At 39.3% G+C, this 26,711-nt stretch overlaps 1 protein-coding gene across 2 annotated transcripts in view; it reads right to left on the bottom strand.

Annotated features, from left to right (window-relative positions):
- The window catches only part of LOC121323844 (CXXC-type zinc finger protein 5-like), a 33,591-nt gene extending 20,845 nt beyond the window's left edge, over positions 1 to 12,746 (bottom strand). The window contains exons 1-2 of one of the 2 annotated variants that reach the window (XM_041265122.1): positions 12,500 to 12,746; positions 4,576 to 5,450 (exon numbers count right to left, since the gene is read on the bottom strand). In XM_041265122.1, the coding sequence (XP_041121056.1) occupies positions 4,576 to 5,322 (747 nt within the window). In that variant the 5' untranslated portion in view covers positions 5,323 to 5,450; positions 12,500 to 12,746. The remainder of the gene's footprint in view (positions 1 to 4,575; positions 5,451 to 12,499) is intronic. The other variant, XM_041265123.1, reaches the window with a different exon arrangement.
- Between the last annotated feature and the right edge of the window lie 13,965 nt (positions 12,747 to 26,711).

The raw sequence follows: 26,711 nt of genomic DNA, 5'->3' as shown, positions 1-26,711 counted from the left end.
ATGTTAATCCACAGGTCAGTATCTACAGTACATTTGTTGTCAATTGATGTCATTGAATTTTTGTGAATCAGGCTCTTTGATTGGCTGAGCCAGATTTTATTATTTATAGGCCTATTAGTCAGTAAAGATTGTTAATTATAGTCAATACCTGGCAATGCTACATCACACCCTAGGCCAAAGGCTGTCACAGAGTACAAGGTGGGCACACTTTTATAAAATGGATCAAGTGTCATTGCTAGCTCAGAAGTCTTAGCATATTGGTGGCTGTCATTGACCCATTGACCCAGTATGACACATTGGATAGTTACAGGAATGCTAACCAGTTGTACTTTATATTTGAAGTATATTTTGGTTCTTTGTTGCTTTTTTATAATTTAATCATAATATAGATTTTTCAAATGCAACACTATAGATAAATAAAAGGGCTGAAGGACCCTCGGCATGAAGGTGAGTTACTGTCACTGGATGACGCATCATTCTTTCACTTTATTAAATAAGTCATGCCTCAGGTTAAACAGGTTGCTTACTGCTTGTCTGAACTGTTTTGTGAAAACCGTTGCATTGTTAATGTTTGAACATGAAGCAAAAGTATGTGCTAGATTTGAAATGAACTAGACAATCAGCTGCTGCCCTCGTTGGTTGTATTAGCTCAAAGTTTGTCTGCTTGACAAGTTTTTATTACAGTGTATCTGTTAGGATGAACTGCTTGACATTTTGGATGAACTGCCTTTGGCTTGAAGGCGAATATTACAAGACCTCTCATTCACTGATTGTGGCTATGCTACAGTATAGTACATGAGAACAAATGGCTGGACACCAAGGATAAGTGATGTGTCACAGAACAGGCTGGCAGTCCTGCTGTCTGCATCTCTGTGGACTGGAACCCTTTCCTTGCTGGAGACTGCAGGAACACACAGGCTCCACAGACAGCCTGACCATGGGCTGTACACACTCCTCTTCAGGGCCCTTCAAGGCTTTGTAACTGAAACTGGTGAAATCCACAGCTTCGATAAAAGAAAACCAGCAAACATAACATTTCAACTCTAACCCTGAAGAGCCTGTCCACTGCGCTGGGTTTAGAATGCATCATCATTTCAACTATAACCTTGAAGAGCCTGTCCACTGCGCTGGGTTTAGAATGCATCATCATTTCAACTCTAACCTTGAAGAGTCTGTCCACTGTGCTGGGTTTAGAATGCATCATCAGTTCAACTCTAACCTTGAAGAGCCTGTCCACTGCGTTGGGTTTAGAATGCATCATCATTTCAACTCTAACCTTGAAGAGCCTGTCCACTGTGCTGGGTTTAGAATGCATCATCATTTCAACTCTAACCTTGAAGAGCCTGTCCACTGCGCTGGGTTTAGAATGCATCATCATTTCAACTCTAACCTTGAAGAGCCTGTCCACTGCGCTGGGTTTAGAATGCATCATCATTTCAGCTCTAACCTTGAAGAGTCTGTCCACTGCGCTGGGTTTAGAATGCATCATCAGTTCAACTCTAACCTTGAAGAGCCTGTCCACTGCGCTGGGTTTAGAATGCATCATCATTTCAACTCTAACCTTGAAGAGCCTGTCCACTGCGCTGGGTTTAGAATGCATCATTTTTTTGCCTAAGTGTCTCCTGCGTTATATACTGGGGTGGCCAATTTCTATAAAAGAAACTTGTTGTCCAAGGGACAAAATGCTAGAAAAATATACTTGTCCGTCTTAAAAATACTTGCCCCCTCCCTGTAGCACAAAACACACACAACAAAAGTAGAATATAACTTGTAGGATTTTGGTTAACAGTGAACTCAATCAATCAATTAGTGATTAACAGGGGCGGGTCTAGCCTTGTAGCTTGACTGGTTCACTACATTCATATATACACACAAGATTCCCTGTGACCCGACCTCAACGCAACAAATTTCTAACACACGTTAAGGAAATGTTTCTTTCAGTGCAGTTTGGAACGCATTTGCTAGTACATTTAAGTAACATACTAAAGAGTATAACTATAATAAGCAATACTTGGTTATTCAAATATAAAAATAGCTTCTGTCTGTTTTTTCCACTTTGTTTATAAGCTGAATTCAACTTCTGATGTACAGGTGTTTTAGTTTGTTGCATCACAGACACAATTGCCAACTATTACTGCTGCTTTGTGGAATTCTGATTTTCTTGATGTTCTTTCAGTTTTGTAACTGCTGAACCCCAGATTTATAAAGAATGTGTGGATTTTTTTAATCAAAATATACGCAATACTTACACTAGGCTCCATCAAATACTGCAAACATAAAATGTTTTTTTTTTCTTTTGTTTATTTCTAAGATATATTTATTTTACTTTACAGTACTATATGTATAATTATAAAACAGATTGTTAGAATGCTGCATGCTGATTGATCCATCAGTGTTCCAAGCCGTTCAATATCAAGCACAACCTCACAGTTAGGAACCACTAATGAACAAAGGCAATGCACTGCACCTTTGCTAACCACGTTTTGCTATTTTAAACACCACGCTAGTATTTTATTTGTAGCACATGCCAGTCATTTCCTGTAACTTTAGTCGGACCTATTTGTCATATATTCAGTTTTATTTGAATCCTTTTAGTTGGTGTCAGCCATCGTTTTGTGAAACTGACTCTTCATTCATTTTTAACTGTGGATAGTTTAATAATTTCTGACAGTATTTACATTACTACACGCGATGTCTTTTCCATCCGACTCTCGCCTTTCTTCACTCTCTTCTCTTTTACTACCGTGCACTCATCACAGGTACAAAAAAAACAAACCTTGAAATGAAATGAAGACCACACAAATTAAACGCTTAAATGACTGTCTTTTTGAAAAAAAAATAAACAATTTGACTATAAATTAATTACTTAATAATTGATAATCTTCATCCCAACAAAGCATCTTAAACTCTTGCGCTTAGAGCCAATATGGAGTGAAATACCTAGCAACAAAATGTTACATTAGTATATGCAGGAAGGCCAACACTTCACAGATATACAGCTAAGCAAGGTTTTTTATGTTATTTAGAGTCTTTATTTAAAAAAAAAACTATCCAGCACAACCCACGCATGCCCTCTCGTGCCTTATTGCTTAAGCATTTCATTTCTATTATTATAAACATGTTAATCGTAATGTTTTATAGTTTCACAAATCGATGTGTAATAAATAATTAATATAGCCATCGAAAGTTTGTCTTAAAATGCTTCTAAGCTGTAAACTTTATGTTTTTTAAAAAAACATTGGCCAACACGATTTTTTCAAATCCGCTAATACCTTTGCGACTATGGTGTTTTTTTTGTTTGTTTGTTTGTTTGTTTTTGTAACTTTACCAGATTGCTGCATTTAAATGTCAGGTTCATGTACTAAGAAAGCGGTATCACTTATTTGATCGCTTAAGAAAAAAGTAAATAATAATACCTTCAGTTTCAAAGATTAGTGTGTGTCTTAACAGATGCTCTCTTTTCTGGGTTTCTCTGTAACCAACAGATCAGCTTCTTCCATAGCTAGCCAATCAGAAGTTTTAGGGGTGGGACGTAAACACTTTTGTAAAATGTTTGTGTAGTGCTAGACTTCAGAAATTCAGTTTTCAGAAACTTGCGTGCCATTTAGCAACAGAGCGAATGTAGGAAAAATAAAGAAATAAAATCTACTTGTCCGAAGGGCAAAGTGTAACGGCAAAACTTGTCGTCCTGGGCATTGGGCGATACGAATTGGCCACCCCTGGTTATATATTGAAATCATTCTGCTTGCATGGATATTTCATATGCATGTACCCAAGCCTGCAAAGCAACTGTGGAATGAAACCAAAGCGCTTCCCCTGCACAGATCTGGAGGGAAAAGAGAAGCTACAAGCCTGCGGAGCAAGGCAGAAACAGGAGCAGCAGCAGCAGGGCTGTGAAGTGAAGCTGCTCTCTGAACAGGACGCAGACAGCTCAGAAGTTCAAACTTCTGTGAGGGAATCTGTTTCTTTTCATCCCACAATTAAACCATGACCAAGTGTGACTAGAATGTATAACAAACAGCAAGCCAGTATGTTGATAAATATATAGTAGGGTAAGTGAAACCCAGGAGTTGTGTTTTGAATGCTACATGTTTTGGTAAAGCTATAACTCAAGCTTTCACCACTGCACAGAACTCCCCTTGTTTATATTTAAATGAGCAAGGCCTGAACAAATTAAAATGTATAGCTCCACCATTGCTGTACTTTTTAATCCAGCTCCAGCTGCCACTGTTTGAGAAATCAGATTCCTGCTAAATTTACTCTGAACTAACGCACTCATCACAGCCTGAATAAAACTCAGAGAGTTCTTCATTAAGCTATAGGTGAGGGGCCTGATAGCTCAAACCTGACTGCTGATAAAAAATATACACTTAATCAAGATTAGTTCTAAAACCTAGGACTGGGTGCAACATTATTGCAGGTTTCTAACCTGCAGTCAGATGACAAATAGGGTTAATCTTAGCAATTCTTACTTGCAATAAAAAGGGAAAAGCGGTTCAAAATGCCCAGCATACACACTATTTCTTATACATATTTCTCCAGGACTCACTAGCCTCTCTCTATAAGCTCTCTTACCTCTAGGGCAGCTGAAGGCTTCTTTTTGAGTTCCTCGCATTTTCGGAATTTGCAAATCTGGTGGCCTGTTTTGCGATTCCGACAACTGCTGCACTGCTCGCAATTTATCCGCCTGCGACAGGGAGGGCACATCCCACATCTTTTCCTTTTCTTTTTCCCAGAATTAATGGCAGATGCCAATTCATTCTGCATGGGATATTCTGCCAAGCTCGCCATGTGCAGTGCACTGTCTGCCAGAAACACCCCGGCAGGGGTCATGATGAAAAGGCCGGGGTTGAAAGGAAAGCCCCCCATGTAGGGGAAGTCGGCAGGACTGTTCATGGCTTCTGTGGCTGAGACGGCCTCGATGTCACTGATTCCAGGCCCCTGGTCACTCGGTAGAAGCATGTGTTCTGCCCCGGCCCGTTTCAGCAGCTCAGCTGCCTGGGAGAAGTGCAAACCATTCTGTCCTTGTGTGATTTCGGACGCCCTTTCCAATTTGTTCAACACTTGCGCAATGTTTTTTTGCGTTGTGGAGGTAGTGTTGCTTTTCTCCACATTGCTTCCTTTGTGTAATTGTCCATTTACAGAGCTAGCATTGCCGACGGTGGAGTACTGTGACAACGCACGAGACTTCTTCAGGCTTTTACTCAGAGGCTCGCTGATGATGCCGCTTTTGTTTCTCCTCTCTGTGACAGTCGGCTGAGCGTCGTCACTGTTATCCAGGGCATCGGGTTTGCTGGTTCCTTCCTGATGGCTGCTAGACATGTTATTACACACAGGGCGAGGAATCCAGCTAGCAGGTAAAACAATGGCTCCACAAGTCAGTCTTTTATCCCAACAGCCTTGGACTGCAGTTCAGATTGCTGACATAATTGGCGTCCTTTATACAAGAGCTGAAAGAAAACGAAAGAGAAAAAACAAACAAAATCTCCTTAATGTTTCTGTTTGGAAAAAGCATATCATTGCAAGAGTGTTTCAGGAAACTTAGCAACAAGCTGAGGATCATTACACTGTTACAGCAGACAGTCCAGCTATTTGTTATACAGCGTGTCAGTAAGTGAATGGAGCTCAATAGAAAATGTGACCGTGACTAAAATTTGGCACCTAATCTTCAAATCAGCATCTGATATGGAATAACATCTTGCTCTGGAGTGCACCAGATGGCAATGTGCTGATTCTTTTGTTGCACTTGCTAGACTGCAGACTGCATGGGTGTCAAGCTCCCAGTTTAATACATGTTAAAGAAAATAATGAGGAATTGTATGAATTAGTTATTTTTAAATAACAACTTTACTCACAGTCACCATAGATTCTTTTTAAATGAAAAAAAAGATTCTGATACCATGTTACCTTTTCTGTTGTAATTACTGTCCACTGAAAAGCAATGAAGAAGAGTGAAGAATCTCTATTAAACAGTTCTTCAAGTTTGTGAATAAGAGCATTTCATTTGTGCTCATAACACTTTTATAGTAAAGCTATGTAAACAATACTAACAGGAATAATCAGGCATGTGTTTTTATTTGAAAATGTTATTTATATTTCAACGTTAACAAACACAGGCACTAAAAAGTATTCCTGTCAGTCTGTCAGTCGAGTGCATAACAGTTATGAATGATTCAGACAGCCCCCAAACCCCAGTTTTATACATTCTAATTCTGTCTTTCTCTTCTCAATAGAATTCCCTGGGAATTGCTTATTATACCAGGTAATACATTTATGGATGTTGAAGTGCAAAGTAACTGCCTTGCTGCCATCCTAGTTACCAGTTATGGGATGCTGTGCATTATTGATTATTAGCTCGGTCATCATAAAGCATGCTCTTGTGGGTTTACAGAACACCTTGAAAACACCGGGACCGTATTATAACAGAAATTGGGACCAATGTGTCTGAAATGATCATCATTGTTATTGAAAAAAAACTCTTAATGTTACCATTAAGGAAACATCATTAAGTGTTAACATTAACCTTCTGGATCACTTGATCCTAGTTTGGTAACATTAGCTTGACTTTTCTTGGCAAAACAAACCCTTGAGAAGTGTGTCCCATTGGGTCCTACAGTTCTCAGCAGTGCTGAAACGAAACACTGCAATGCCAGACACTCTGTCCTCCAGTATGAAAACCAGCATCTCTTTACACTCAAGTCATTTCTTTGTGTAACAGTATTCAAACTGCCAGGGAGGACCCTGTTCTGAGGCAGCTGCATTACTGTTTGGCAAGTTCACAAAATGACAGCCTCACGTCAAGTTAACATGGAACACTTATGTCATATCGCCATTCCCTTTAACTGATCATCAAGAAAGGCAGGACCTGTTTATGCGTGCATGTGCTCTGTGTGCAGTCTGACATGCTTTAAGCTCTGGTAACAAAACAATGACTTGGGATGATGTCACTAAAACACACATCATGAAACCCTGCAGCTTGGCACACATTCTGAATTGGTATATGGCAAAGCACATCTCAGTAAAGAAGGGTCCGCACACATTCTGAACCTGAATACTGCAGAGCACAGCTCAGTAAAGAAGGGTCTGCACACATTCTAAACTGGAATACTGCAGAGCCAGCTCAGTAAAGAAGGGTTTGCACACATCCTGAACTGGAATACTGCAGAGCCAGCTCAGTAAAGAAGGGTCCGCACACATTCTGAACCTGAATACTGCAGAGCACAGCTCAGTAAAGAAGGGTCTGCACACATTCTAAACTGGAATACTGCAGTGCCAGCTCAGTAAAGAAGGGTTTGCACACATCCTGAACTGGAATACTGCAGAGCCAGCTCAGTAAAGAAGGGTTTGCACACATCCTGAACTGGAATACTGCAGAGCCAGCTCAGTAAAGAAGCTTCCTCAGTATTGCTTTAGAACCAGAGGGTTTAGGTTTTAGGTTTCAGGTTCTACAAAGATGCATTCTGGGGGTTATTTGATTTACAGACTTAACTTGTTTGTCCACAAGAAAACAAAATGAACCAGGACATTTTTAACATCAAAAATATGCTTATTTGTCATTTAGTAAGTAGCTTCAAATAAATGTGTTCCTTACTTTTTTACGATGTTTACTATCACCTGAGTGCGTCTTATTGCAATTTTTTTTAATGTTTTTTTTTTTTTTTTTTTTTTTTTTTATCTGAGTTTAACATCAAAACAAATTTGTGAATTATCAAATTGTGAAAAATCACACTCTTTCTAAAAAATCTCCACACAGTGCTTTCACCTCAGTTCAGGAGCTGCTCTTCAATTCCAGTTGCCTGCCATAGATACTGTATATACAACATAGGCTAGATTATGAAGACAAAGCCAACGCCATCTAGTGAACAGCCACTTTGGATCTAGTTTCCTTTTGTTTTGTTGGCAATGCAGTGCTGTGCAATAGATGGCACTGATGCTTACTAATATAAAAACACTATAGCTGACCTCAGGTAAAAGCACCTAGAATTGCTGAAAGGCATTGCAATAAAGCATAAAGGAACAGTAACATTTAACAGTAATTATTTAAAAATGCATTTTGAAGCTACTTGTACTCTTTTAATTTACCACATAAGCCATTGAGTTGGGAACAGCAGTTCAGCCAATCAGAGAGCACATTTTCTGTATTCCACAGCCTAGTTTCTATCATGCTTTATTCACAATACTGATATGGGTACCATACAAATCCCCTCTCTGAAACTCCCTTCAACTTTAAAGCTAACTGAAAACAATGTATGCACATACACGTTTTGGACTGGTTAAAAATATTTCTGTAAAACTGAGTTTATCGAAACGATAGCAGTGTGGTTAGGAGTGTGTAAGGAAAGTCTGGTGACAGTTACCTTGTTGACCATGTGTGACAGACTGAGTGAACGGACACAGTCAGCCCACAAGGGCTCCATTGTTTGAATGCAGATACTAAATAGTAACATTAGAACCTTGCCACTAAAGGAAAGCCCTTTAAATCTTACCCAAACAAAACAAGTACAATACAATATATCTATAGGGTGTGTACAGTATGCGTTATATCTGCTAAAGGCATCGGACTCTTTCAATATTCCCCCCATACTGTACACTGATGTTCTTAGAGCCTATATAGAGTAATACAACAAATGTTTCCAAAACTGGACAGTGAAATCCTGTGGTGATGAAACTTCTGCTGAATGTACAGATACTGGTTTACACTTTGGTGCTATTATCTAATATTGATTCTACAATTATGTATAACCCCAGTCGCTGTGCTACACTGTGAAAGTAAAGCTGCCTGAGCTGTATCAATACGCTGCACCACACAAGCAAGCAGCCTGTTACTGGCATGCACACCACACCTCTGTCATCGCTGGTTACTATCTTTAATACTTTAAACTGAAAGCCTCCTATTCACAAAGCCTTAACTCAGGAGTTATTTAAAGAAGGTTTTGGGTTTTTTTTTATGAATACATAAGGTTATATTCCTGAAACTGTTGGTGGTTTCTTTCACAACAGTAAAGACTTGTTTCATAAACATCAAACTTGATTTTATTCTTAAACAACTGATGAGTGAAAGCTGTGTGAATATAGCCCACAGGTCTTCCTCAGCACTGAAAATGTACACCATTTTCTGACAATCTGTAGCTGATTGTGTTGTCTTTTTTAAAGTGTAATCACTCACTCATAAGATACAAAGCAGCAGTAGAAAGGTGTACCACTGCACAGTTACAGTCCTGTATTTTCAATTTGTAGAAGGGCTCTGAAATGATTTCCACTCTGGCAAAGCCTCCTCTGACCAGCAACCATTGGCTACACATTGTAAAATAGATTTCTCATTGGCTCTGGCCCTTGCATTTCTGATTGGGTTGCTATTTTGATAAAGTAAACATGCAAGCTCTACCACAACACTGTATTTCTAACTTCTAACACTTTGAAATTAAATCTTTGTAAAATTGAGAAATTCTAATGGGATACAAAGAATTTGTTGTTTTATCAAACTGTCTAAGGCATTTTTAACATATAATAAGCTACAGCATAGCCACGTGGATACAGTGTAATTGATCTTCTCTTTGTGTTTTCATTATTGAGGTTCTTGCTGATAAAGGAAGATACCTTGCATGGCATAATAATACATAATAAAAGCAGCAGTATCTAGAGACTGAAAGGCTGACATTCGTGGGAGGTAAAGCTTCAAAAGGAAAGCTCCCAGCTCTGCGTTCTTGCTGGGCAGCAGAGCTTGTACTGAAGTAATGAAGGAGGCTTAGTGCTCTGCTGATTTTAACACAGGACTAACAAGTTTCACCACTCTAGCTTTTAATCAAAACTTTAGTCATGTTTTTCTCACCTAATTAGCGAAAACGGTCTGTTTATACAGTAACTCAATAGTAGACTAATGAGAAGGCCACGCAGTGTACTGTAAAAATTATATTACTGGTTCAGTCCTTATAAATTCAGGCATGTGATTGGTTAAAACCTGATCACATGACCAAAAATAGATCAAACTATTGCCCCTGTGACACTGCTAATACGGTCAAACTCCCTCAAATTTACGTCATCCCGCTGACTGTCCATCCTCTCTACACACAACACAGCAGAACGGCGCACAACAGAAAATGAATTACAACATATACTAGAAAACAAAGATGCTGCAAACACTAAAATCATCATAAAACTCATACTTTGCTTGTAGTGTTTTCTGACTTCCTAAAACAAATCCAACTTGATGTAAATAAATACAACATTTACAAACTCAACTGACTCATTCGAGAATTCTATGCCACAATGAGAAAGTCAGACGGACAGTTCTATGGTAAAAAAATAACTTGAATAAGTTTATGCTATGGACTTCAAAAATACGACTTTCTTGAGAGATTCATAAAACAAATAAGGGCTAGACCTCGGCTCATAGTGGGAAATTAAAGGTTCCTCAGGAAAACTATAGTTCCCTCAAGGGGGCAATGCTTTCAGCCTGCTGCTTCAGGCACTATAGTCCCCTTTTGGTAACTATAGTTCTTCCATCGGAGGCCATACTTTCCGCAGTACGCCTCCTTTCCAGTCCATATTTACTATATGTAGTGTGCGTGTGTATTTACATTACTTTACTTCAGCAATATAGATTTAGTTTTAATTATGGCGATTTATGACCACAGTAACTGTGAATTATGAAAGTCAAAAAATTCTAACATTTCCAAGGACATCAATTTTTGTTTATTTTGCTGTTTTGCACTTTAAGCCACGATTTCTATTTAATTCTAAACTTGCAGTATTTCACATTTATAAACACTGTTAACCATAACTGCTTATTACTTTGCAATGTTTTAAAACACAATCATTATTAGTTAAAGAAATGCATATGTTTTAGGGGAAAAACAAAGCTGAGCTTATAAAGAAGCAAAATAATATAAATACCATATCAATTATGCCGTTCAACTAACTATATTAGAATATAAAATGAGAATATAAAATTATTTATTATATAATTAAAAACTTGCTAGTTTTAGTATCGATATAGTTACTGATTACAGAAAATAACAATGTAAATACATATTTGCATTGCAATTGTTCAAATTCTTTTGATATAAGTTGAATTACTCTTGGATATTACAGTGCATCCTGGGATTCAGGCGCAGCGAGGTCAGGTGCACCGCAGTGTATATGATTTCCAATTTAGTGGATGTTAGACAATTTGCATACCAACACCATGGACATAACTTGCGCCAGACTACCTCAGCGAGAAAGGAAAGCCTGACTCATCCCCCGCCTCCAAACCCCCAAAAACGTGTTCCGGTGCAAATTATTACTAAATGCGTTCTAAGCCCAAATGTACTGCGATTGATAGGGTCTTTGCAGTTATGAAGTTGTTATAGAATTATGAAAGTGAGATAAGAAGAAAAATGAAACACAAGATGTTTTTTTTTCTTTCTTTCTCTCTTCTGCCGGGGGAACGAAAGCCACTGAGAACCACAGCACGAGCCGAGAAGAGCAGTTGCTTCTCGTCATCTCGTGGGAGGTTTGCGAGACCAGAATGATATTCATTAGTTTAGCAATGCAGACTATACACACGCATTAGCTTCTTAAGCATAGGCAAACCATCCGGTGGAGAAGAAACTTGCTAATTGGTTAGGAATAGCAAAACTGTTCAACGAACAACTTCTAATCCCGTTTATCGATCACAAATAAAAAATCGTTTTGTCAGTTGTGTCCAATTATCACACCTGCTTCTGTTCTAACCATGTCAATAATGATAACCTCCACCATCGTCAGATTGCGACAATAATATAAAGGGTCGCAGCACATTCATGCCTGCAATCAATCCCTGAGCTAGACTGCTTGTACACTGGGTGCTTTAATGCGGATACATCATCAGCAGGTAAAATAACCACAGCGCAAAAACAAGTGAAACATACACAAGACATTGCCTTATTATGCACTGCAACGCATGTATTGGCAAATAGCTTTATAAACATTTAAAATCCAGTCGTGTATTCGTTATCATTATTACTACTGTCATTATTAATCTATTAAATACATTTTTTTTTTTTATTTGCACTACAGCATGCATGCCAAAGAACAAGTTTGCAGCAGTGCGTGATATTAATGCAAAACTTACTCTCTCGCTGCATATTAATAATAAAAGGTCGCCAACTTACTGTACTGATATTCAAATATGCAAAGAGGAAAATAATTAGAACACGATTAGCTTTTCATTAAAGCGAAATGACGCGTCTTTCCAAGTACAAAACGGGATTCCCTACATAATCGTGCACACGGTTACCAATTTTATGTAAGTAAAAATCCCTTTTGTCTAGATTCAGTGGTCTGAAACCGTGCCTGCAGCGCCCTGATACAAATCTGCAGTAGCGCGGTTTGGGGGATTTAAGAAAACACATTAAACCGGTTTCCCTGAAAACTTGATCGTTAGGAAAATGACATCCCAACTTTCAGACTTCAGCAAACTGTGATTCCCCCTCTCTATCTGCATATTTGCAAACACAGGCCTTTCTTTCGCACCTACCAAAGCAATCCAGCCGAAGGGGAGGGATCTGCCAGTCCAGCCAGCTTCACACAGCTGCAGCTATGGGGATTGATGTAAAAAAGAAGGAAAAAAAACACATTCTCACCCACCAGAAATATTGAAACTCTCGCCCAAAATAAAAGCGCGCACATCGGAATGATAAATGAATGGAAAATGCACTTCTGTAGGCAAGCGAGTGGGCTCCAACCTTCCGAGTCCAGCAACCCTACCTCTACATCTCCGCTAGCTCGGGAAGTACATGCAAACACATTTCAGAGATTTCTGGAGCTTCACATAAAAACCGAACTGGACTTTCAGCCGAAGGGAAAAACAAACACGCACGCACAGCTTGACAACGGGTCCTTTGTAGTAACGTGCTGTTTACTGCCTCTGTACGTCTAGATGAAAGCAGGCACCCTTTTATTCGTGTGTACTAATTCAGTGTTAAACGTAGCTCTGTCTATTTCACTGGTGTCTTTATATTTGGAGCTGCAGCATCGTCTCAATAACCCACGGTATGATTTCTTTTCAAGAGATCTGCAGGTTGACTAGCTTGTCATGCCTCCTTAAGAACAAGTTTTGCGTTAACACATTACTGTACTGGATATAAAAACACACGTGCCTTTGAAATAATGTAAACAAACTAATAACAGGGGCAATGTGTTTGAGTAAATGCGCATGCCCACCGTTCATCTATCAAAGAATACAGCCTACAAGGAAATATTGAGGCAGAATGCATAAGTAATACAGACCTCCGTGAAATACATCCCATAATTAATAATACATACCTCCCCCCGCCCCCTTCCACGCACCCTAATTTGCATATTTCAGAGTGACTATAAAATAGAAGTTACAGCTAAAGTAAACCAATTACGTTTTATTATTAAATAAACATTTTATTTAAAATAACCCATCTAAATAAACACTGGCAAATGCCTGATTTAAGCACAACTCGGATTGCTAAACAAACTATTTATTTAAAACAAACGGTATTTTTTTTCCCTTAATTAAACAACGGTTAATTATAACAAAAGTATATTTTCTTTGCTATATAAATGAGGAGTTTAAAAAGACTGCATGGCAACGCCTGTTACGGTTATAAAACCTCAGCAAATAATCTATACTCACCGGCGCACTATTTCTTTACCGGGTGTATACATAGTGGCAGAATACAATGTATTGATAAGGTAAACCACATCATCTATCAGGTGCTGATTGCTGCGCCCCACTCGGCTCTAACATCGCACACAAGTGGAATAATGCTAGTTCGCCGTTTATGCATTTTGACTTCAGAATTAGTCATTTCGGTGGCCATATTATTATGGGTCGCTACAGGTTATAATATTGTTAATAAGTGTGACAACAGATTCTTACAATTAAATGTGCAACTTTTGGAATATATTTTTGAATGTTTTGCAGCAGTTTTATACTATTTTGTTCTTGTCAAAATCGGTACTCATTTTCTGTTATTGAACTGCGTGTGCATGTATTACCTGCTATGCTCGCTTCGAAGGAATGATTTTGACATCCCCAGAAATAAATCGTTTGTTTAAAGACGTATTAATCCATAATTAATCAATGTGGATAAGCCTTGTTATTACGAACTGCTTGAATTGTAACGTGGGGGATTTGTTTTATTTTCACCCAGGATGCTAGACGCAGACGCTGGTCAGTCGTGCTTGGAATGTGTATACTAAAGTGCTGGTCTTGTCTATCAGGCTCCCCTGTAGCTCGTCTTGAAGTCCAGTCCACCTCTTGCCACTGCCCTTGTTTGCTGGCAGGCTGCCAGCTGAAGTGTGTGGAAATGACACCGCCAGGGCGGCAGAGATTTTCCTTCATTTCTCTCCTTCCCGATCGCAGACAGCTGACATTGGCTGGAAAGTGGAGCAGCTCGTCAGGGACAATCAATGGGAATCGATCGTGCTGCACAGACTGGGGCTTCGAGCTGGAAAAATAACACACTGCTAGCTAGCACCCCACCAGCCAGGCAGGCTGCACACACACACACACACTGACACAGAGATACACACACACAGACACACACTGTGACACTGACACAGAGATACACACACACACACACAGGCACCTCCAAACACTGGCTCTGTCTACAATGTGCTTTCATTTTTCTAAATGCACATTATTGCTCTGCTATTACTTGTTACTGTATTTACTACCCTCAGTGTCTTATTAAAAAAAAGTAACTTTATGTATGCTTTTTTAAGAGTTTTTGTTTTATTAATGTAAACAGTATTTATTATAGTTGATATATTAATTTCTATTGGATGTTGCACAGTTGTTGATGTTAAACTGCGTATAATGCTTACACATTCCAATTCCAAACTTAATTGCCTTTACATTATATTAAGATATGACGTACTGTACACAACGAGTATCTTGGAACAATAGTTTGTGTGGGGAGGTATGCTGTATCAGTCGGGTGAGCAGCATTAACCACCAAGGCACATCAGTCATTATTACTGCTAGGCAGGGTCGTTGTTTGATATGGCAGCGCAATCCAACCATTAGGCAAGCATTGAGAGCGCTCAGTCAGGCCACTGTAATGGTGATCCACAAACACGAATACGTTTAACCTCCTGTTAGGTTTCGAGTCTATTTGACCCAACTCTAGTTTCCAATTAGCTTAAATGCTATTTTTCTTTTCCTTTTCTGTATAATATTTTATGACTTTTCGTAAGTTGGGGTCATGAATTTATACACAGAAATTATAATCTTTTTTAGAACAGGTCATGTATACAAATAAGATGTTTCGGGTCACTGTTACCAGTGGCATCCATCTGTGTGCCAGAATAAAACAAACGTCTTTAATTTATTATTATTATATTTGTATTATTATCTCTGGAAATGTCTGCACCTGTCTGGAGATATATATATATATGCGCTCCCAGGTTGGCAGTCAAAGACGTTTTATCACAGCTCCTGGACTAAAAGAGCATAAAAGAGTAAAACCTCTGCAATAAAAATATGTAATCAATTTATGGCTGTTTAAATTAGTTTGAAATTGTATCGGGTCAATATGACCCAAAACATAACAGATGTACCTAAATTCTGAACATAATAGGAAGGTTAAACGTGGTTTTACAGTGTAGACAACCTAGGATACGGTTATTGTGTAGTCTATGATACAGTGAGTGAGACGTCATCTCAAGCAATTCCTTTTGTTTCATTAGAACGCCAACACAGTGCACCGTTCATCGATTCAATGACATACAGTATAGTCGCTGATGTTACTTGACAACGATACGATGCAGTGCATCGTTCAGTGGGGTATGGCAAAGGAATTTAATTAGATTTTTTCCCCGTCTGAGAATGTGGGAGGTTGGGGGAAGATAGAAGATAATGACCCTGGTGCACTACACAGTTCTGATCCCATAACCACACATGACTCAGACACACCCGGGAGGTTAAACAAACGCATCAGTGTGAATAGTTAACCCAAGCCTGCAGGTCTACATTTCACCCAAACGTCTCCATACGCTAAGCACGGGTACAAGTGATGCCAATGTTGCTTTCATTTTTCTAAATGCATATAAAGACTGCAATTAACACCTGAAAACAAATTATATTGGCGATGCAGCGTGTTCGTAGTTGTGGCTGTTAGAATTATTATAAGACATTCCACACCCGTGTTTGAAACTCGACTGCGTGTCGTTCCAGGCAGACCTTAACCCTGGCATGAAAAAAATGTCTTTGACCTTAAAATATGAACATGGCTGAGAAACTGTTACTGACAGGGCTGCCCAAGAAATGAGATACTTTATAGAGCGTGTGAGATGATATTATTATATATTATAGTCGTTGGGTGTTGTTATGTGTAATGTCTGTTTTATAGTGTATCAGACTGTATCAACACATTTTATGACCAACATAGTTCGTGGCCACGGCTAATAAACATGAACGCAGCCAGAAAGATAAACCCACAATGGTCGTTTCACTCCCTCTCGCAGGCTTGAATAGAGTTGACACGCATTGCTCGTTAATCCCTCAGAGGAAAGACTGTCTCTTTTGTACTGGCACAGCGCCTGCTTTCACCATATCTTGCACTATCCAGACTGCATTCCCCCCTCTCCCTCCTCTCCGAAAACATGTCCACTGTGTAGGCCGTGTTTCTATGACCCTCATGCCAAGAGAACTCAACAAACCTGCCGATAAAGACTGAAGGAGGTGTCGCGTTCATTTATAAACGTGCCAGCATTTTGAAATCCAAACGCACAACATGCAAATGAGCAGCCTTTACCGATGTCACGCGGTTGGTGTCCGTTCCTCACTATGCCAATTCGGTATGGCGAATGCTACTAAATAGAATAAGGACAGCAATGGAATTTTGACATGTAACGGCAACAGTTAGTTTTAAACAGATGGGGTGTTTTGTTTGGGATATGTCTATATCTGGTAATACATACGAAAACAAACACACAAAAACAGTTGTTAAGCAATTCATGTTTAGCAAATGATAATGTTTTCTTTTTTTTTTGAGCAGACACTCCTCTCCCTTATTGAAAACGCCTGCATATTTTTCACAGTGGCTGCTGGTATTTTTTTTACACAGTCCAGACTGACCACATTCTTCCTGTCCTCTCACAGCTTGTCTGCATTCCTGTTTTTCACACAATGACCCCCAGCAACCTTTCTCTCTCTCTCTCTCTCTCTGGGAGCTACTGCATTCTTCCTGTTTTAAAGATTCTGTCTGCACAATCCCTTAGAATTCAACAACCTGATAACCAGAGGCGTTTAGAAGCATTTTTTTTTTTTTTTTTAGTTTTAGTTTTGTTTCTACTTTGCTTTGAAGAGAAGAAGGATTGGCCCTGTCCCTGTGGAAGGTCTGTTTGCAAATGGACTACCCACACACATAGCCAGCCATGTGCTTTACTAAAACCGCACTCATTCCTGTTTTAAACCATGTTTAACAATCCCTTCAGCAGAAGTGATGCAGTTCTACTCTTTCAATGATGCTCTTCAATGCATTTTGTAAGTATGAATTTGGTTTATTTAAATTAAGAATTTGCTAATGTTTTTTTTTTTTTTTTATTGTTTATGTTTAATGATTACATGTTTAAATAAAATTAAACTGCTTTAAAATCATTTCTGGGTGAGTGTTTATTGTGTCTCTACTTCAATAGAAAAAATACTTTGTTGGCTTTCCAGTTTGGTAACATTTTGTAATGATGCAGTAAATTCACAAGGTCACATAACCTGGAGTGTTATATGGTGATAATACACGATGGGTCCGATATTCTAAAGGTTTGAGCATCGCGCAGAGGGGTATGCGCACGCAAATGGCCGTTGTGCCGAAATTGTGCCAAGGTGCCATATTCGAAACATCCTTTTTGCGTCACAATCCATTCTGCACTGTACAAAAATAAAATGTATACATCGCGCACTATGGGGGAGTGGCCGACAATATGCGTGATCCTGGTATATTCAAAGGTATGTGCCAAGCACAAAACCAGGTTTGTGACGCGCAGAATAAGGATTGTAAAAGGACTGTGTTAACTTTGCACACACTACCATTCCAGCACTGACTACAATCAGGCAACAATGGGAAATGTGGGTAGCATGCAGCGTGTCCGTCGACATGTGGATGTGAACGATGCAAGGGACACCCAGCAACAGCAACTCCGACATAGGCGAAGATATGCCGAATGGGTCACCGGCCTCGGCACACATATTAGGAGCTCAGCAACGAGCAAATCGTGTCCAGGTATCATCTCGACTCATCTATGGCACATGCTGCATGATGACCTGCCCAGAACAAACCTGTGTAGTCATGCCTTGTCTGAGCAATTGGTAGTGTCTGTCTGTTTGTGTATCCTGGCTACAGGGACCTTCCAGAAGGTAACAGGTGATACAGTGGGGATCACCCAGTCAGCCGTGTCCCGCCACCTTGACAGGTTCATAACCGCGTTGCTGCAAAGTGCTGACGGAACATATTAAATTCCCCAGTACCAGAGCAAACAGGGTGGAGATAATGCAGGGTTTTTATGAGGTCAGTGTGGTAGGTGCAATTGACTGCACCCATAATGCTATCCGGGCACCTGTTCCAGTTGTCCTGTTCTATCAGGATTCCAGTTGCATTCGTTATAGTGGAGAAATTTGAATAGCTATTCCATGCCATGTAAACAGGGTATTCCGAATAAATCCGTCCATATTCTGGATATCACTATTCCGAAAACATGATACCGAATATCCACTTAGTATTAGGATACTATCAGAATACTAGCCCTTCTAGATACCTTATTCAGAAAAAACAGGGGTTTTTTTTAGACACAGGAGTCGTCGTTTTATAATCTATAATATATATAAGACGACGGCTTGTGTGCCCAACAAAGCCTTTGCAAAAACTGTGCACAAATAAAAATAAATCAACAGTCAATACCAATAGTCAATAGTTTTATTTTTTTATATACCACTGTTTGTTTGTTTTGGGAAGGGCTGTCATTGAAGTTCATCTTTACCTGTGGCCTTTACAACGTGTTAATATATATATTATATATATATAATATATTATATATATATATATATATATATATATATATATATATATATATATATATATATACAGTACCAGTCAAAAGTTTGAGTACACTTGCTGGAAACTGCAAAAGCAACCCCAGACCAACTTTCATTTCTCAAATGTTCAGTTTCAGTCTTTTTTGGCCCAGACAAGTCTCTTCCTCTTATTCTGCACTCTTAATAATGGTTTCTTTGCAGTAATTCTTCCAGTTAGGCCAGCTTCATGCAATCTCCTCTGAACTGTTGATGTTGAAACATCTGTACTTCTAGTAGCATTAGCTGAGCTTGTATTTCAGGGGTTGTTAATTGGTGACAAAATGTTAATTAGGTAACATGCTAGTTAACTCAGAGAACATCTAACAAAGACACTTTTATACTTAGGCCAGTGTTCTAACACGTGTTATTCACATTTCAGACTTTTAACTGACCAGTTCTCTCATATTACCAAATTACAAATGGTACACTGAAATTTTGTTCTGTTTGATATTTTATTTTTAAACACTGAAACTTGTTATTGTTATAAATCAGTGAACGCAGCCAGAAAGATAAACCTTTAAAAAGGTGACATTGGTTTTATGTTGGGAAATATTTTTAATAAAAATAAAAAGCTGAAATATCTTGCTTGAATAAGTATTCAACCCCTGTGCTGTGGAAGCTCCCAGTTTGCACCGATGAAAGAAATTGCCCTAATGAGGACACAATTACCTTACCATTGGCCTCCACCTGTGAACCATTAAAGTTGCTGTCACATTTTCTGGATAAAAACCCCACTGTTGAAGGATAATTTGTAAGGCTGTGAATCTGAAGGAAAATGAAGACCAAAGAGCATTCTAAGTTAGAGATAAAGTAATACAAATGCATAGGTTAGGGAAAGGGTACAAAATAATATGGATTGGATATTCCAGTGAGCACAGTTGGATCAATAATCAGGAAGTGGAAGCTGCATCACACCACCAAGGCACTGCCAAAAAAAGGCCATCCCTCAAAACTCAGTGCTCAAACAAGAAGGAGACTTGTGAGAGAAGCCACAAGAGGCCAACAATCACTTTGAAGGAGCTACAGAGTTCAGTGGCTAGGAGTGGAGTAATGGTGCACCAGTCAACCATATCAATAGCTCTGTATAACACTGGCCTGTATGGGAGGGTGGCAAGAAAGAAGCCGTTACTCAAAAAGTACCATCTGAAAGCACGTCTGGAGTTTGCCAGAAAGCATGAGAGTGACCCAGCTGTGATGTGGGAAAAGGTTTTGTGGTCAGGTGAGACCAAGATAGAGCTTTTTGGCCAAAACACAAAGCGCTATGTGTGGCGCAAACTTAACATTGCCCATGCCTCAAGACACACCATCTCTCCAGTGAAGTATGGTGGTGGCAGCATCGTGCTGTGGGGATGCTTCTCATCAGCAGGGACTGGGCATCTTGTTACAATTGAAGGAAGAATGGATGGAGCAAAATACAGGAAAATACTGCAAGAGAATCTGCTTCAGTCTAATAAAAAACTGAATCTTGGGAGGAAATTCACCTTTCAGCAGGACAATGATCCCAAGCACAAGGCCAAAGCAGCATTGGAGTGGCTCAAGAACAAAAACGTGAATGTCCTACAGGAAAAAACCTAGTCAAAGTCGTTATCTCAATCCTATTGAGAATCTGTGGCACTATTTGAAAATTGCTGTCCACAAGCGTCACCCAACCAACCTGCACTACCTGGAGCAAATCTGCCAAGAAGAATGGATCACAATCACTCCGACACTGTGTGCAAAGCTGGTACATACTTACCCCAAAAGACTTAAAGCTATTATTGCAACGAAAGGTGGCTCTACCAAATATTAATGTGTGGGAGCTGAATACACCGTGTAACAATTATTTATTTTTTTTTTTGTTCCTCGGTAGTAAGTGTTATTTCTTAATTGCTTATGTCTCAAAAGTATAGAAAATGGCTATTATTCCCCACAAATTTTGCTTTTGTGACCAGGACAGTGATATTTCAAAATATCACTATTTCCAATGGAAAAACGGGCAAATGTGTGTCTTTTCATTCACATAAAGTCAGTAAAAAACAACATATGAATCCAAATTAACATGTATTTATACTAAAGTAATACAAAAATGACTACAAAAAATTTAGAAGTGACTAAAGTATCACTGTCCTGGTCACAAAAGTAAAGTTTGTGGGGAATAATAGCCATTTTCTATACTTTTGAGGCATAAGCAATTAAAATAATTTTTATTTTTCTTAAAAATATTTCCCAACATAAAACCAATGTCACTTTACAATAATTGATTTTGAGTTTTTTGAGTGTTTTAAAATAAAATATCAAACAGAACGAAATTTCAATGTACCATTTGTAATTCAGTAATATGAATGAATTGGTCAGGGGTCTGAATACTTTTGCAAGACACTGTATATATATATATATATATATATATATATATATATATATATATATATATATATATATATATATATATATATATATATTATATATTATTATATTTTATTTATAGTCACATTGAAATTAAAACCTATTTTACGAGTGAGACCTAACCAAACAGGTAGCAGCAAGTCAATCACACAATAAAAAACAATGACACAGGCAAATCACATTTAAAACAATAATCAAAATACACAAAAGTAGTCTAAACAATTATTTAAAACAATTACAGCTCTCAGTCACAAAATCATGCAGTTTGCTCTTAAATTGCAATAAAGATATCTTTATTTTGGACTGGAACTCATTCCAGGACCATGGGGCATAATAAGCAAAGGATCCTTTACCAGACTCAGTACACACATTTGGGATTTTAAAATGCAAAAAAGTAGAATAAAAATAAGAGGGTAATTTACACTTAGCCTTATATGCCAGAATATACCAGTGCTTCAACCTGCGTAAAGCCAAAGAAGTCCAGCCTACCAAATTGGGGGGGTTGTTTACTTTGTATAGGTACATTTACAAATCAGAGAGTGTGCTACCAGAGTAGACTTTGTTACGGTACGACTTATATATTAAAATAAAAATCATTCAGAAAAAAAAGACAGTATCTAAGACTTTTTAAATTTATTTTACTTCAAAAACATACAGCTGTCTCAGACCAGCTGGCCTTTAAAGAAACCTATATAGTATTTCCTTGTGATACAATATTGTCCGTATTCAATTAAACAGTGGCATTATTAATTCATTAATTTGAAAACTCGGCTCCTAGCTATGAAGCCAATTGTGTATTTGAATGGTCAGTATGTATGTGTGCATGATATATTGTGTGCTCTCATCTGCTGTCATATCGGTACATACTGTGGCGACACCAATGATAGCAGCTTGTCAGGGTAATGCCATTCTAATGGTGACTGTCCATCATTCTGCATTCTCGCTTGGCTGTTGTGTGCAGTTGCTATATTGGTAGTGAATGCTCGAATCGCTAAAAAAAAAACTGCTATATTCCTATGTCTCGCAACTGCATTGTGCTGTTTTGGAATCTCTCTCATTTTGTGCCAAAGCACAATTTTTTTGCGAGGCACAAATTTAGTGAGGGGATTGCGTGAAGATCGAAGATCGGGCCAGATGTCTCTTAAAACAGTGGCTATGTCATGAGATAGTGCCCTGGCTTTGACATCACTATTGAAATGAATGGGAGGGTGATCAAGCAGTTACATTCACAGGGAGACACACAATGAAGTCATAAGGTGATTTTTAAAATTGTTTTTTAGTTAAACATTTATTTAAATAATATCTTATATAAACAACGTTATGGCACGCTTACAGTTCTCCATATACAGCACTGTGAAAAAAGTATTTGCCCCCGTCTGATTTTCTGCATTTTTGCATATTTTTGACACTGAATGTTATCAGATTTCAACCAAAATCTAATATTAGATAAAAGGGACCCTGAGTGAACAAATAACACAAAATTTTGATACTTAATTCATTTGTTTATTAAAGAAAGTTATGCAACACCCAATGCCCCAGTGTGAAAAAGAAATCATCCCCTTAACTCAATGTTACGCCACCTTTAGCAACAATAACTGCAACCAAACGTTCCTGTAGTTATTGATCAGTCTCTGACAGTGCCATGGAGGAATTTTGGCCCACTCTTTTATGCAAAACTGCTTCAACTTAGTGCCATTTGTGGGTTTTCAGGCATGAACTGCTTGTTTCAGGTCCTGCCACAACATCTCAATGTGGTTAGGTCTGGACTTTGACTAGGCCATTCTAAAACTTTACATTTCTTGTTCTTCAACCATTCTGTTGTAGACTTGCTTGTGTGTTTCGGATCATTGTCTTGCTGCATGACCCAGCTGCGCTTCAGTTTCAGCTCACGGACGGATGGCCTGACATTCTCCTATAGAATGCTCTGATACACTATATTCAATGATGTCATGTCATCCAGGTCCTGCAGCAAAGCATCCCCAAATCATGACACTACCACCACCATGCTTGACCATTGGTATGAGGTTCTTACTGTGGAATGCAGTTTTTTGGGTTTCGCCAGACATAACGTGGCCCATAGTGGTCAACAAGTTCCACTTTTGACTCTTCTGTCCATAGAACATTGTTCCAGAACTCCTGAAAGATCATCCAGGTGCTTTTTGGCAAACTAGAGATGAGCATTCATGTTCTTCTTAGTGAGCAATGGTTTCCACCTTGCTACTCTGCCATGAATCCCATTTTTGCCCAGTGTCTTTCTGATGATGGAGTGATGAACACTGACCTTAGCCGAGGCAAGAGAGGCCTGCAGATCCCTGGATTATTCTATGGTTTTTTGTGACTTCCTGGTGATTTTACGCCTTGCTCTTGGAGAGATTTTGGCAGGATGGCCACTCCTGGGAAGACTCACTGCTGTCCCAAACGTTCTCCATTTGGACAATATGGCTCTGATTGTGGTTTGGTGGAGCCCCAGAGCCTTAGAAATGTCTGTGTAACCCTTTCCAGACTGATAGGCATCAACAACTTTTTTCAGGAGGTCTTCGGGAATTTCTTTTAATCATGCCATGATGTGCCTCTAGAACCTGTGTGCTGACAATTCACTCTGATGGTAAGAGGCAAAGTTAGTCAGATTTATATTGGGCAGGGCTGGCCCAAATCAGGCCTGATTGTTAACCAAAGAATTCAAACAGCTGACCCCAGTTATCCCTTTAATTGGGTTGAGCTATCTGGGGGGGAACAATAACTTTTTCACACCTGAAGATTGCATGTTTGATTACCTTGCACACCAAACAAATGAAAGAAGCACCAAACTTTGGTGTTATTTTTTTCTGTCAGACTCCCTCTATATACTACTACAACCCACAAAAATATCTGACCAAATTCAATGTGAAAAATGTGCAAAAATGCAGGAAATCAGACAAGGGGGAAAATACATTTTCATGGCACGGTATCTGGATAAGCACTTATCAAAGTGGAATTATTCATGTTGCTGATATTTAAACATGCAGCTGATATTTATTATTCCTCATATTGATAGCTGTCATTGTGAATGCACGGCGGTGCTGGGGGATAGATGTGACTGACAAACTTGTTAACACTAGAACTACCAGAGTTATATGCATACCTAGAATGAACATGAGCAGTCAATCTATAAAAAAAAGGACAAACAATCGGCTACAAGTCGTAGTTTTATTCAGGCACCTCATATGCAACATCTGCACAACTGAAACATTGTAAATAAATGAACATTTGAACAGAAATGGGTATACAGACATGTTATACAAAGCACAACAGCAAAAAAACAATACAAAAAGATGTTTGAAAAGAAATAAGTGTATATACAGGTATATTATTTACATACATAATTGTACAACCGAAACGATGTAAATAAGTAACAAAAAAAGTGTGTATGTATATATATATATATATATATATATATATATATATAGATAGAGAGAGAGAGAGAGAGAGAGAGAGAGAGAGAGAGAGAGAGAGAGAGAGTGGCTCTCAAAAGTATCTCACTCCCCCCCCCCCCCCCCCCCCCTTGGACTTTTCCACATTTTATTGTGTTACAACATGGAATCAAAATGGATTTAATTAGGAGTTTTTGCCACTGATCAACAAAAAAAAGTCCATAATGTCAAAGTGAAAAATAAAATCTACAAAACGTTCTAAAGTAATTACAAATACAAACAGAAAATAATTGATTGCATAATCACCCCCTTGAGTCAATATTTGGTAGAGGCACCTTTGGCAGCAATTACACCATGAGTTTATTTGGATAAGTCTCTACCACCTTTGCACATCTGGACACTGCAATTTTTGCCGATTCCTCTTTGAAAAATTGCTCAAGCTCCGTCAAGTTGGATGGGATCCTTTGGTGAAGAGCAATTTTCAACTCTTGTTTGGGGTCATTGATCTGCTGGAAGATGAATCTTCTCCCAACTCCCAGGTCTCTTGCAGACTTCAGCAGGTTTTCCTCCAGGATTTCTCTGTATTTGCTGCATCCATTTTGCCCTCTATCTTCACAAGCTTTCCAGGCCCTGATGCAGAGAAACATCCCCATAGCATGATGCTGCCACCACCATGCTTCACAGTAGGGATGGTGTTCTCAGGATGATGTGCAGTGTTAGGTTTGCGCCAAACATAGCGGTTAGCGTTGAGGCCAAAAAGCTCTATTTTGGTCTCATCAGACCATAGAATCTTCTTCCACTTGGTCTCAGAGTCTCCCACATGCCTTCTGGCAAACTCTAGCCGAGATTTGATGTGAGTTTTTTTCAACGATGGCTTTCTTTCTGCCACTCTCCCAAAGACCAGTTTTGTGAAACACCTGGGCTATTGTTGCTGTATGCACAGTATCTCCCAGCTCAGCCGTGGAAGACTGTAACGCCTCTTGGTGCCCTCCCTGACTAAGTGCCCTTTTTGCCTGGATAGGTTTTTGTTTTTGAGGACGGTCTGTTCTAGACAGATTCACAGTTGTGCCATATTCTTTCCATTTCTTAATAATGGACTTTACTGTGCTCCAGAGGATATTCAATGCCTTGGAGATGTTCTTATATCCTACCCCAGATTGGTGCTTTTGAAGAACCTTATTCCAGATTTGCTTGAATGTTCCTTGGTCCTCATGATTTAGCTTTTGTTAGGAAATCTACTACCCAACCAATGTGGACATAACCCATATTATATCCCGTGTACCAACTACAATACACCAACATTAACACACCACATGAAACATATAACACAGAAATACATACAGGGGCAGGGCAACATTGCCACATAGCCCCAGCCCCAGCCCCAGCCCCAGCCCCAGCCCCAGCCCCAGCCCCAGCCCCAGCCCTAGCCCTAGCCCTAGCCCTAGCCCTCTTCTCAGCCATTGCGGCTGGACGATTCTTCCCCATGCTTCCCTCAGCAGCCTATGCAAGGGCAGCTGAGAACTGCCAGCATCCAGTCCTGGTCCTTCTGGTGAAGGGTCCTGCAGAGGAAGGGAGAGGCAGAGAAGAAGACTCGGTGGTGGTGGGGACATGATACCAGACATGATACCAGCAGGCATTCACCTTCTGCTGGTGGAAAGGGACCCAGCAGGCATTCACCCTCTGCTGGTGGAAGGGGACCCAGCAGAAGGTGGTGGAGGCAGAGGCAGCTCCTGCTGCTCTGCTCCTGGTAGTGGAGGAGGAGGAGGAAGAGGTGGAGGTGGAGGTGGGAGGAGCATGTAGTCTCCTGGCCATGGAGGTGGGAGCAGCATGTAGATTATCCTTGTTACAGGGGA

This window comes from Polyodon spathula, chromosome 12 (assembly GCF_017654505.1).
Source record: "Polyodon spathula isolate WHYD16114869_AA chromosome 12, ASM1765450v1, whole genome shotgun sequence".
Lineage (NCBI taxonomy): Eukaryota > Metazoa > Chordata > Actinopteri > Acipenseriformes > Polyodontidae > Polyodon > Polyodon spathula.
Note: the sequence above shows the minus strand (reverse complement) of the source record. Positions and strands in the feature narration are given on the sequence as shown.